The sequence below is a fragment of the Numida meleagris genome, chromosome 19 (genome assembly GCF_002078875.1).
Source record: "Numida meleagris isolate 19003 breed g44 Domestic line chromosome 19, NumMel1.0, whole genome shotgun sequence".
Classification (NCBI taxonomy): Eukaryota; Metazoa; Chordata; class Aves; order Galliformes; family Numididae; genus Numida; species Numida meleagris.
In genome coordinates this window covers 11562114-11574717 of record NC_034427.1, presented here as the reverse complement: position 1 = coordinate 11574717, position 12604 = coordinate 11562114, and the positions used below count along the sequence as shown (strand labels likewise).

The 12604-nt window shown below is 50.8% G+C and overlaps 1 protein-coding gene across 1 annotated transcript; it reads left to right on the top strand.

The window, feature by feature from the left end:
• On the top strand, positions 24–12604 carry RBM38 (RNA binding motif protein 38). The gene is made up of 4 exons (XM_021416695.1): positions 24–377; positions 730–853; positions 1437–1491; positions 12217–12604. The coding sequence occupies exons 1-4, from the start codon at positions 210–212 to the stop codon at positions 12515–12517; spliced, it is 648 nt and encodes a 215-aa protein (XP_021272370.1). The 5' UTR covers positions 24–209; the 3' UTR covers positions 12518–12604.

Genomic DNA, 12604 nt, shown 5'->3' with positions numbered 1-12604 from the left:
GGCCCTACAAAGGCGGCGGTGCGGCGCGCGGCCGCTACTCACCGGCACCGGCGGGAGGGGAGGGCGGGCGCCGCCCGCGCTGACGGGACAAAGCGCGGCCATGAGCCCGCTGTAGGCCGCTGGGAGCCGCCGCCGCCTCCGGGGAGGGAAGGAGGGAGGGGGTTCTCGCCGCGGGTGGATGCCGGTTGCGGCCGGCCGCGCCCGGCACCATGCACACCGTGCAGAAGGATACCACCTTCACCAAGATCTTCGTCGGGGGGCTGCCCTACCACACCACCGACTCCTCCCTCAGGAAGTACTTCGAGGTCTTCGGGGACATCGAGGAGGCGGTGGTGATCACCGACCGGCAGACCGGCAAATCCCGGGGATACGGCTTTGTAAGTGCTGCCCCCAGCGCCGCGCTCCGGGCCGGGCTGCGCGGGGATGGGCGCGGTGCGGTGCCGGTTCCGCTCAGCGCCCCCTCCCCCGTTCCCCGCTCCGCGTCCCGCTCGCGTCTCCGCGCGTCCCCCGAAGTCCTCGCTCATTTAGGGCTGCTGGGACCGGCCCCGCTAACCGCCTGACGGAGCGGCAGGAAGGCGGGGGCAGGCAGCCCGATGTGGGGCCGGGGAGCTCCGAGGAGCGGGGCTGAGCTCCCGACCGAAGCGGAGCGGTAAACAAAGCGCGCCGGGCGCCTGTTGCCGGAGCGCTCGCGAAACGCGGTCGCTCCGAACAACGCTGTTGTCCTTCCAGGTGACCATGGCAGACAGAGCCGCGGCTGAGCGAGCGTGCAAAGACCCCAACCCCATCATCGATGGCAGGAAAGCAAACGTGAACTTGGCGTATCTGGGAGCAAAGCCGAGGAGTATTCAAACCGGTGAGGAGCCCGAGGGGTCCGTCCCTCTCCATTAGGACTGCTGTGGCACGGGAAGGAGCGCTCGGGCTGATCTGGCCCGGGCTGGCTGACCGCCTGCTCGGCCCTGGGTGCTGCTGTCGGCGGGCGTGCTGTAGTCGCGTTACCTCCACACCGTATCTGCTTACCCATACCTGTTACACCAGCATTGGGCACCCAAGTTCATGTAACTGAGTTAAAGCCCTTTTCTTCCGTGGCCGATCTGTTTTCCTGCTCTCCCCTCTGTTACGTCAGTGCTAGCACTGAGATCCGTTTCATCATTTTGCCCTCGGGTTTAATTTTACCCGCGTTGCCCAGCGGTAGATAAGGCATTATGCCCGTTGTCTGCTCTGATAACCGCACTGATACGCTGCCCTTTAATCTGAATTCCCATCTGTGTGCCAGCGTCTTCAAATGAACTTGCTTCTAAATGGGGCTCTAAGTTTGCTCTCACACGCGGCACACAAAATGGATGTGCATGAGGTCTGAGGTTCTGTGCGTGCGTCGCGAGCCGAAGGGCGCAGTGGGTGCCATTCAGTCATATTGTTTTCCCGAATGTATTTTTCAGGTTTTACCATAGGTGTGCAGCAGCTCCACCCAGCCTTCATCCAGAGACCCTTTGGGTAAGTGGATGCGTTTCTTAACAGTCGGTTGGAAATCAGATTCGCAAATCAGCTTCCTCATTACTTAAAATGCATGAAAAGAGCCTCGGCTCAGGAGCGGGGAGTTGCAACAGCTGTTGTTAATGCTGGGAGTGCTTTATTTCTGGTGGAGATTTCAGAAGTTTTGTGCATTTGTCAGCTTTCATATAATTCCCAAAGATTCTCCTTTATCCTCAGTAAGTCTCAGTCATAATAAACCCGGCGTGTTGCTCGCTTCTTTGCCAGCTTCAAGAATTCACGAGGATTCAGAAATATGGAAAATAGTTTCTCTATTGTAGTACTTAAGGTGTCAAAGCAATTAAGCAAATTCTGTTCTCATGTTTCTCAAATAAGAGCTGCTTCCTCTGCGCCATTTCCCACGTAATAACGCTTAGGGTACAGTTTTATCCTAGAAAACAAATTGCATTGGAAACAAAGTCTGTTACTTAATGAAAGTAACACTAGGTCAAAAATTGATTTTGGACAGATGTTATACAAGGCTTGAATAGTCTGCAAAAGTGGGCTTTTGTCTGCTGTTTTCAATAGCTTATACCATCCCTACTCGGTTAGAAAAGTCCTCTTTTTATACATCTAATAGGATCTGGCAGCTGCTCGGGAAAAGACAAGTGTGCTTCACGAGAACAATAGTGACTGTCATACTGCCTTCATTTAACTGTTTAATGATTGATGCCGTTCCTTTTTTGCACCATTTCAGAAAGTGAATATTGATAAGGTTTTTTATTATTATTTTCTAAGAGCATTAAGAAAGTAGTGCATTTTTTAAGGCTTTTGAGCACGGCTCTGTTGTGGATTTAATGTGACTAATATAAATAGATGGGATTTTGGCCTTTGTCGACAGAAATATTTCATCCCTTCCCTGTTCTCTGTTCGTAGCATTTATTTTGCCTTTTTTGTGGGACGAGGGGGAAGAAAAAAGCGAGCTAACAACAAAATAGAAACTTTCACTCCTCTGCCCTCGTGCCTGCAGTTGCCAACTGCCTGGGTAATCTCATTCCGATGAGTTTATGGGTGCAAGAGGCTGTGTTGCCACTTATGCGCGCTCCCAGTGTATGTGCGGTGTGTACGGTTCAAACATGCCAGTTTTCATAAGTGTTTACAGCTCTGTTGGGAAGACTTGAAGAACATCTGTCGTGAAACGAAGAGGGGATTTTTTTTGTGTGTGTGTGAGAGCCACAATAGCACAGATAGAGAAGCTGCTGTTCTTCAGGAGCGAGGGGAGTTACAGCAGCTTTCGGAGCCTTGGAGGTTGGCAGCACCTCTGAGATGTGAACACCAGAGGCTTTCCAAAATGCACGAGAGCACACAATGGAGAAGATGGATGATAAAGCCCAGCATGTTATGAGGTTCTCCACGCACACCAACAGAAAAGAGCAAACAGGCAGAGTGTGCTGGCAGGAGCCTCGCCTGCTCCCCTTGCAGACAATCTGCTGCTCCTGCGTGTGCCTCCCAGCAGCCACAGCTCTGTGGCTGTGGAAGACGTGGTTTTTCTTTTTGGGCAGTTTACTTTTTAGCTTCAAATCCAGAAAAGTGTGGGATCAAGTGACTAGGTGTTCCCTGTGATCTAGACGGCTACTGTTCCAGTTCTTAGGCATTGGTTTCATCATTAAGCCAGCAGAGCCACACTTAGTGCGTGCAGCGGAGAGCACTATAAATTATTTATCAGTTGCCAAGAGACAGGAACCAGGAGACCAGAGGGGTGGGAGGGGAGGGGATTATATATCGTTATTTGCAAGCATCGGTAAACATGAATTTCGTTGCGTTCAGTCACTGCTCGAGCAGAATGGCTAGAAATGTGGGTTTGGCAGAACATGGAGCCGTTTACCTGAGCACCGCGGCTGGGGCTGCTCTGTGGCTTCTGAGCACAGCATCAGGTGCTCAGTCAAACAGCGGGGCTTGGCTGCTGGTTTCTCTTTGTCTTGTCAGTAGATCAGAAGAAACAAGAGCTTGCCAGGCTCTGCTCTTGTACTCCCTTGAACTCACAATGTTCTTTTTGTGGGATCTGAGGATGGATGAGGAGTTTATTGGGGTCTGGCAGTCTTTGGGAGCGTGACCAACTTGCTGTTGCCTGTTTGCTGTCCACGCTGTGGAACGAATCCTGGTCTTCCCCAAGCAGAGCTCTCAGTTATCTTTGCTTTGCTGGACATGAGGTGTTGCAGGGTTCTCCCTCCTGTACCTTCCATCTCTGCAAAGTGCTTGCATCCAGGGATTGCCATACAGTTTCCAAGAGACAGTTGTTTATGGGACGTGAGGTATTACGTGTGCAAGCTGGATGTGTCAAGGAAGAAGTGAATGAAGAGCCCATGATCTATGAGGCAGTTAGGTAAAAGAGAACAAGCCGTAAGATGCAGGTTTTTTGGTAAAACTTGAATGGAAACTGTGAAAGTTACCCACACATTAGTAAAGATTATTTATAAACCGAAGGCTTCCCCCCAGCCCCAGGGACCCAAATGCAGCTGTAAATATTGCCCAGGGTATGCGGAACAGAAAGAGAAACCATGAGGAGCCTCTCTCCTTCCTCCTGCTGTCCTGGCAGGGGAGGCACACGCACAGCAGACAGCACGGAGTCGGCAGTAAATCCTGTTTTGAAAGTAGTCTCTAGGCTGTCGTAACCGGAGATCTTAACTGTAACGTGAGGTGAGGGATGTGGCTGTGTCAGGGTGACTCGGAGATCTGGCTTCTGGGGTTAGGGAAGCAGCCTTGGGCCTGGGGGCTCAGTCTGTGGCTTGCAGGTTGCACTTGGCTTGGAGGCAGGTGGGAATGCCACAGCATTTGCCTGTGGTTACCGACCATCATGGAGTTGTGTTTATGTGACCAGAGGATGGGAAGATTCTGCAGATGGATCCATGTCTTACTGCAGAAATGTCCCTTCAAAGAAATTTTGAGAAACATCTCGAGCATCTTTGGAAGCTGCTAGGAGCACCTGCATAGGCCACTTGGCTGGGAGTGTTGGTGATGTGGCAGAGCTGCCTTGTGCCACCATCGTGGTCATGTTCTCTGGGACCTCCTCCTCAGGGGAGGTTCAGGTTGGATATTTAGAAAAATTTCTTCTCAGAGTGGTCAGGCACTGGCACAGGCTGCCCAGGGAAGTGGTAAAGTCACCATCCCTGAGGTTTTCGAGATGCGTGTAGATGTGGCACTGAGGGACATGGTTTGGTGGGGGTGGGTCGACGGTTGGAGTCAGTAATCTTAGAGGTCTTCTCCAACCATAATGATTCTGTGACCCCAGTGCCCCAGGCTGACTTGAGCCCTGCAGGGAAGGGGATTCCCTTGTTCTCCTCTTCCCAGCCGTGCTCTCAGCCCTGTATGCAGGCGGTGCGTGGCAGCTGCATTCCTGTGGCTGTGCCTCAGCAAAGGAACTATCTGTGTGGGAGATCTACCAGTGACTGAGTAAGTGACTGCGCTCTTGGAAACTTACCGCTGTCTCTTGCAGCAGAATCTAGCTCTTTCCATATCTGCACATGAGATGTTGCTCCAGAGACTTCGCCTCCCATCCTCTGCAGTTGCTTATTTTGCTGGCCAGTGGTCCCAGGCAATGTTGAAAATGGTTAAATCTGTGATTTTGACATTTCATGCATTGGACCTGCTGCAATGGGAAGTGAAGGAAGTCCCTCTTTGTGTCAGCCCACCCTCCCTTGCAGCTGCTTATCCTTAAAACTTCTCTATTGAGTTAAAAATAAAAGGAAACCAACTTTCATCTTTCAGTGGTCATGCTCGCAGAGAGGCGCAGGCTGCCCTTGCTCTGCTCAGGCTGACAGCTGGCACCCCCAGCTCTGACTTCCATTGCACCACGTCCCAGTGCTGGCCCGCTGCAGGACCCCCGGCTGCTCTGCTGTTCCTGCAGGGCGGGCTCACCCAGCACCTGTTGTGCGTTGCGTGCCAATAACATAAAAGCTTTGAGGGGGGGGTGATTTCCTAAGAAACACTCCAATTCGTTTTCCAAATGGCTTCAGCTGCTAGTTCTCAGGCATGCTTACCGCTATTCAGACCAAAAGCTTCCCAGTCAGGAAGAACTCTTTTTTCTTTTTTTGTTGTTTTTAAGAATAGACTTGTAGTTATAAATGGATCTGATGGCTTTGCAGTTTTTCTGAGACATCTACTTCAGGATGGCAAATGCTGGTACTGGGGCCAAGGCCTTGGTGCTGTTCTTTTGGATGCAGTATTCTCATGTCCTGCATCTTCATAGAAGATACAAAAAGAGAGCACAGCCTGATACACTGGCCATATGCTTGGCTGTACAACTGGGGTGCTGCTGGGCAGCACTGGACCTTCTGTAGGGGCTGAGCTGTTGATTCAGGCTTCACCGTGCCATTCTGATGTGTGTAAAGGAGAGCAAGTCTGAAGTGGCCCTGACTTCATCTCATCAACACGTGGCTCAAGCTGTGCTCTCTCCTCTACGTGGCTCTGTCGGCAGATTTGCCATTCCCCCTCCCAAAGCAGCAGCAGCAGCGACCCAAGTCCTTTCCCTTGGCTGCAAGGAGCTGAGGAGCAGCAGATGTAAGCCTGTCCTCTTCTGATCTGGTGCCACTTTAATCCCGGAGTGGCAGGTTTGTGCACGTGCCTGAATTTTCAGAGCAGCCCAGCCTGTTCCTGATCTCGTCTTTCTTGCGTGCAGCTGCTGGCCACTGGTCCCTAACTTTGCGGTATTAAACACATGCCCAGTAATTTGAATGATAAATGCAGCTCTCACCAGCCTGCCTCTAAGCTGGGGACACTGTGAGGGAACAGTTGCTCTGATAATTTGGTAGCAAGGACACTGGGTCACTTCTAAATATGACTTTATATAAAGAACTTGTTCCCCACAGATGGAGCAGGCTACATACCAGAGCTAAATATACTTTATGATCACAAAAGATGAAAAGTCTTGGACCTCAGAGTTAAAACTCACTCTCCTATTTCTTAATTTCTTGATCCTGTAAACAGGATCGCACCGACCCCGATTCCCTGTGCGTGTCAGCTCCCCTGTGCCCTCGCTGCGGGCTTGGGGCAGTCACCAAAGGCAGAGCTGGCAAGAGAGATCCTGGAAACATTTAAAATCAAATTTCTTTCTTGTCTGAGCAACCGCTTGTTTTATCACTTATCTATTTCTGATAAAAGAAAACCCTGTTATTTCATTGCTTCTTCCGTAGATAAAGCAGTCTCCTTCAAAATACTTTGTATATCCAAGAAAGAACTTTGATAAATATATGACGATTTTAATTAAAAACCAGTGGAAAGAATCACATGAGAAGAAGTCTGCTAAAAAAGGAATCAGTTAAATGTTGGCAACTTAATATATATTATTATAATCAATCTTGTCAGGTACCAGAGAGGACTTTAAAGATGTTTCTGCAGCTTTTGTTCTTTCCCAAATTGCATAAGAGTATGGGAAAGCTCTGTTAAAGGTGGAATTTCGGGGGCTTCCTGGACATTAATCTCAAAGCCATTAGTTTTCCTCCTGTGTGGACACAATGCATGTAGCACCCTCTTCACCTTGATGCTGAAGACACCTGCTGATTACTGAGGTGAAGCACTTCTGCTTCTTCTGTCAGCTCGTGTCTGTTTTGGCTGTACTGATAATTCTGGATAGCTGACTAGCTGCGGATAAACTTCCATGTGGCTTTTTCCTTGGTGCCAGATGGCTCTTGTTTCAGGCAGATGTTATCTCCACCTCTGCTACCTGAGTGGTTTTTGGCCTGCTTCTCCAAAACTATTTTTGGTCTGGCCCAACATGCCTTTGTTTGGCATTATTATTGCTTTTCTTTTTCCCATGGGTGTGGGGGAAGCAAGGTGCAGGGGATAAAGCTATGAATTGTTGAGCCTGGTTAACTGGTGGTGGAGCTCAGGATGTTGCTCTCAGGCACTTGGTTAAGAAGAAGGATTAGATCTCTGTGAGGAGATGCGTTCTCATCTCTGATAGGCATCTTGTTCTTTTTGTTTTTTTTGCTTTTCCTTTTCCACACCTCTGCACTGGCTGTGCTTCCTGATGGAGGCGTAGATGGTGTTTATTTTTATTTGTTTCCGTGGGATCCACCTTCATTAGTTTGCATCATAAAGTCAAGATAAGATAGCACTGTAAAATGATGGCATCACTGGGCTATGTTAGGTTCTCAGCTACTGCAGTGTTCCCCGTTACTTAAGTTGTTTTTTTTTCTCCTGACAAAATGAAATTAATTTGAAATCATAAATACTTTTAAGTTGGCATTTTTATTTCTTAAACTATGGTTCTGGTGGGCTCAGCAGTCAGTAGGGATTATCACTGAATCCTGCAGCATGCTCACTTTCTCCACTGTACTGATTCCTGCCTGGGACAGTCTGTTATGGCAGGCTGCTCCTCAGCCATTGCCACCAGCACGTTGAGGTCCTGTGGCAGCCAAGCAGGAAACCCAGTTGTGTACCTGTTTGCCTGTGTAAATCTTCCCAAAGGACTAGAGGAGGAAGAGCAGAAGACAGACAGGCAAATTAGTTACAAGATGAGCAGAAATCTGGTGGGTTTTTTTTTTCTGGTGCTGATTTGTTTTTGTGTCACTGTACTGTAGGCAAGGGTAAATACACAGCCACAGTGCCGCAGGGTTCACCCTCGTCTGTTTGGAATCTGGCTGATGAGGCAGAAGCCATTGACATTTCAATGCATGCTTTAATGGGGACATTTCAGGAATCAGAAGTTTGTCATGTCAGTGATTGAAACCCAGCCTGTGTCAGTAAATGCCGATGGACTGCAGAGTGGTTGGTGCAGAATAAATGTCCCAGTCTGCACCAAACCATTCTGCATCGTGTTTGGATTTGAGAACAGGACTTGAATTTGTTGTGTTTCTGCAGCCTGGCAGTGTGGCTGTAGGTATTGCCCAGACACCAGCGCTTCACCCAGGTTTAAAGTGCCCAGGCAGCTCCTCGAGATGAGTATGTGCTGCCTTGGGATTGTCCTTCAGGAATGTTGTCCCTGGGGCTATGGCAGGATGTGTCTGTATGTTGCTTATACCACAGCGGTGTTGCAGTGCTTCAGCCAGGGGTTTTCCCTGGGCAACTTCTGTCTGATGCACTTAGACTCACGAATCCCCTTCAAAATATCTCTCTTCAAACCTGCCACCCAGGCTATGGTTGGACGTGTTACTTCTGCACAGATGTTTTTTGTGTTGCTGTGGTACTACCTACCAGCTGGAGCCCGGCATCCCATGATATCACTGCTGGTGCTGTGTACCCAGAGGGCTCAGACACATCCATCTGTCCTGGCATCACGTGTTGGGCTAGTGTGGGTGTCCCTGTAGCAGCTGACAGGTCAACTCTGGTGGAAATGGAGGCCAAATTCCTGGGGTCAAATGCTGCAGTTTGTGCCTGCGGTGGCAGACACAAAGGGCTCTGTTTCTTTTATTCTTCAAGGAATAAATGGCTGGCCACAGCAGTGTGTGCTGATCTGTGAAGCTGCCAAGAGCCCTGTGCCCCTTCTTGTTTCCCAAGTGTTTGTGTGATGCTGTGTCCCTCCTGACAGAGGACTACACTTGTCTCCCACCTTGGCAAAGGTATATCTTGTGTGGCTGGCAGAGCTCAAGGGGGCTGGGACCTCCAGCTCTCCCAGACCCGCGTGCTTTGCAGGAGTATTTGTGATTCTTGCTTATGAAGTCCTGCAGGATGGCAAGGAGCTGAGACAATGCAGATAAAGCACATTTTAGGGGTAAAGCTGACCTAAAATAATCAAATATGTATAAAGTGCCTCTGAGATAAGCTCAGCCGGACAGAGCTCATTAGGGGAGGGAGCCCCATAAGCTCATTCCTGTTCCTTGCTGTTTGGGCCCATGACCTCCTGATGCGTCCCTTCTTCCTGGCTGCCTGCCGCTTGCCCCCAGCCTGTGGCCTTGCCGAAGTGCTGGGCAGAGCCAGGCTGTGGGCCTCAGGAAGCCTGCATGCGAAGCTGGCCTGTCTGCCTGGAGATGTCCTTGCACCATGCTTGCCCTGCTGTGTCCACCAGCCTCGCCTGATGCATTCAGTTGTCCCCGCGAGGCCTGTGCAGAAAATAAACCGTTTTTGTTCCATCATTATTATTATTTTGCAGGGTAGAAGCAGCAACTGAGTCCGTGTCCCCTCTACCCGTGGCGGTGACCACGTCTTTTGTTTTGTCCCTTTTCAGGCTGGCTGCCGGGGCAGGCATGGCCTGGTGCCACGTCGGTGGGAGCGCGGGCAGGCCGCGGCCTTTGGCGGAGGCCTGGCTGGGCCTTCATCCGCCGTTACTGTTAATGCCATTAGTACTCCTGTGTCTGCTGGTGGGGGGTGGTGGCAATTGCTGCTCACTTTGGTGACGTTTCCTACTTGTGTTGTGCGTTCTAGATGAAGTTCCCTTCCGGCTTGCAGGGCCTGTTGTGGAGACAAGGAAAGCTTCACGGAGGAAGGGAAGGCATCTGAACACACAGACGTGACTCATTCTGGAGATGTTCAGATTACCGTTTGCTGATTTTTAGAAAAATACAGCACTCCAAAGAAGCTGCTTTTTCCTGAAAGATTTTCAAATATAATGAAGGAGGGGAAGGTGTTTCAAGGCTTTCTACGGGTGCGAAATGCAGCCAGCAGATAAACTAGTGCAGCGCAATGAAGTTTGTTGTCTTTGTAGCCGCAAGTAATCCAAATTACCTTATCTTGGGTTGGGTTATCTCGACTGATGAATGACTTGCCATCTGTCTGCTAATTCAGAAGCCCAAACTCCATAATATCTTTAGTGAGTTTCCTATAGCTAAATGCTAGAAACCCACAGACCGGAAGAGCCTGGAGTTGGCGAGTGTTTTTTCAATGCGGTAAACTGGTGTGTGACATGCGCCTGTGTATGTATTGGGCTGGGATTTATTTCTGGAAGCAGAGTACAAGACTACTTATCGTCTCCTTAGCTAATGGTGTTTTTTATTCAAAGAGGCATTGAAGAGATGGAAATTTTCCTTGCTGAGGAAGTAGCAGTCTAGGATGTGGCAGGCTCGCTGTCTCTTTGGAGCATGCTTCAAGAGGAGCCGTGTGCTTAGAGACACCCCCCAGAGCATGCACTCACATGGGGTGGTGTTCTGCTGGATTTCCCAGAGGCTGTCAGCCCAGCTGGGTCATTCCACAGGCGAAGGCTTGATGGCCAAGCCCAAGGAAGAGGCGCCTGCTGCTGCAACCCGATGAAGGCGCGAGACATTGAGCCTGAGGTCTGAGCTCTGGCGGGAGCTCCTGTTCTGATTCAGCCATGCTGGTCTTAATTTGGATCGCAACTGTAAGAAAAATGATTCAGTGAATGTCTGTCACCTCATTTCATTCTTCTTAGTCACAAGGTGATATTGGGTACTGTGTATTTCTGGACTGAAGGGCTGTGGGCTCCCTCTCTGTATGGCTCTGGAGGTGGCCATGCATTTAATCAGCCGAACATGGAGGTGCTGCTCCCCACCATGCATCCTGCCCCCAGCCTGGTGCTGCTCCTCTGGGCTGCCTCCTTTCATCTGAGGATGCTGATTTTTGGAGGCAGAGTTGCTGTGAGGGGGAAGGATAGCAATCATTCTCTCATAATGCAAATTGCCTAAAGAAAAAAAACAGTGTATGAGTGGCAAAACAAGAGAAAAGTCAGTTAATATGTATACTTGTTTGGGGGAAGCCTTTCTCCTGCCTGAAGAGCAGGTGAAAGCATCCAGTGCTGGCTGGAGTGCAAATGGGAACAGCCCCATAGCTGCTGGCAGGGGCAGCCCCAAGGGCCCTGCAGGCACCAGCTGAGGCCCCAGACAGTGCTCTGGTGGGGTGAGGGAGGTGAGTGGCCCTGCAGAAGCTTGCAGGCCATGGCTGGGGCAGTGCACGGGGTTCTGCTGCCCTATTTCTGACAGGGATCAAATAGATGAGTGGGTCCCTGAGCAGCTGAGCTGCGCTTCGCCGAGCGCTTCAGGCATGCAGCAGCCTGCAGCGTGTGAAAAGCCTGTGGGAGGGAGGCTTTTAAAAGTGGTTGTGTTTGAAAATGCGCTGTCACACACATCCACACAGAAGTCCCCCCAAATGTTTGAATCTGCTTAAGCATGGTGCAATTATACTTTGGTTTTTGTTTGCAAAAGCAAGTGGGGTTTGGGAGTGGGGATAAGGAGCTCTCTGGGGGATGTCTTTGGGTCACTGCTGTCACTCAGTGCAGCTCGGCAGCTGGATGGAAGCCCTTGCCCATGGCAGGCACCCCTTGGGGCACAGGGCTCTGCTCTTTGTCCATAACATGCTGTCAGCTACTATTTTGGCAGCCTCAAACCTTTTCAAGGGCCTTTCCTTCTATTTTTGATTGATTGATTAGTTCCTTATTAGCAGTTACTAGCAAATGAGTAGGCAGGCCTGCATTAAGTGTCCCCAGAATGGCTCAGCCTGTGCATGGCTCAGTTGCTGCTGGCAGCAGCTCAAGGTGCACAGACTGGTGATCCTGGAGCGCTGCTGGGGGCTCTGACCCAGCAGCCACTGAGGAGCATTACTGTGGGGGGAGGAAAACCAGAATGAATATCTCATGTTTTACAACAAACACCCTGTAGCATTGCCCTAAACATCCCATGTTATGGAAACACCAGCCTAAATGTGTGCTAACTGATAACAGCACAGAAGGCCCTCGGCTGTTCCCAGCACAGCCATGATGGGACACGGGGAGGGAGCAGCATGGAGCTGGGGGCCATGGGGTTGGGCAGGGGCACGCAGGCCGGAGGCAGCGGACCCCTCACTGACCCTCTCCCTTTGCTCCCACAGACTCACGCCTCACTATGTTTACCCCCAAGCGATCATTCAGCCCAGCGTGGTGATCCCCACCCCCGTGCAGTCCATCACATCTCCCTACATCGACTACACCGCCGCCAGCCAAGCCTACTCCCAGTACACCACAGCTGCCTACGATCAGTACCCCTACGCTGCCTCTCCCGCCGCGGGCTTTGTGGGATACGGCTACACGGGCGCGGTGCAGCCCCCCATCACCGCCAGCACCCCGGCAGCGCCTGCCACCGCCTTCGTGCAGTACCAGCCCCAGCAGCTGCAGCCCGACCGCATGCAGTGAGCCCGCGCCGCTGCCGCAGGGACAGTCTTTTGCAATGGAAGGATACAACTAGGACAACAAAAACAACAGCAAAAAAAAAAAAAAAAA

Excerpts from the sequence above, each read along its gene's own strand:
- RBM38 (XM_021416695.1), top strand. The coding sequence starts at position 210 with ATGCACACCGTGCAGAAGGATACCACCTTCACCAAGATCTTCGTCGGG. Across the intron at positions 378-729 it reads AATCCCGGGGATACGGCTTT|GTGACCATGGCAGACAGAGC; the intron begins GTAAGTGCTGCC and ends TTGTCCTTCCAG. Across the intron at positions 854-1,436 it reads GCCGAGGAGTATTCAAACCG|GTTTTACCATAGGTGTGCAG; the intron begins GTGAGGAGCCCG and ends TGTATTTTTCAG.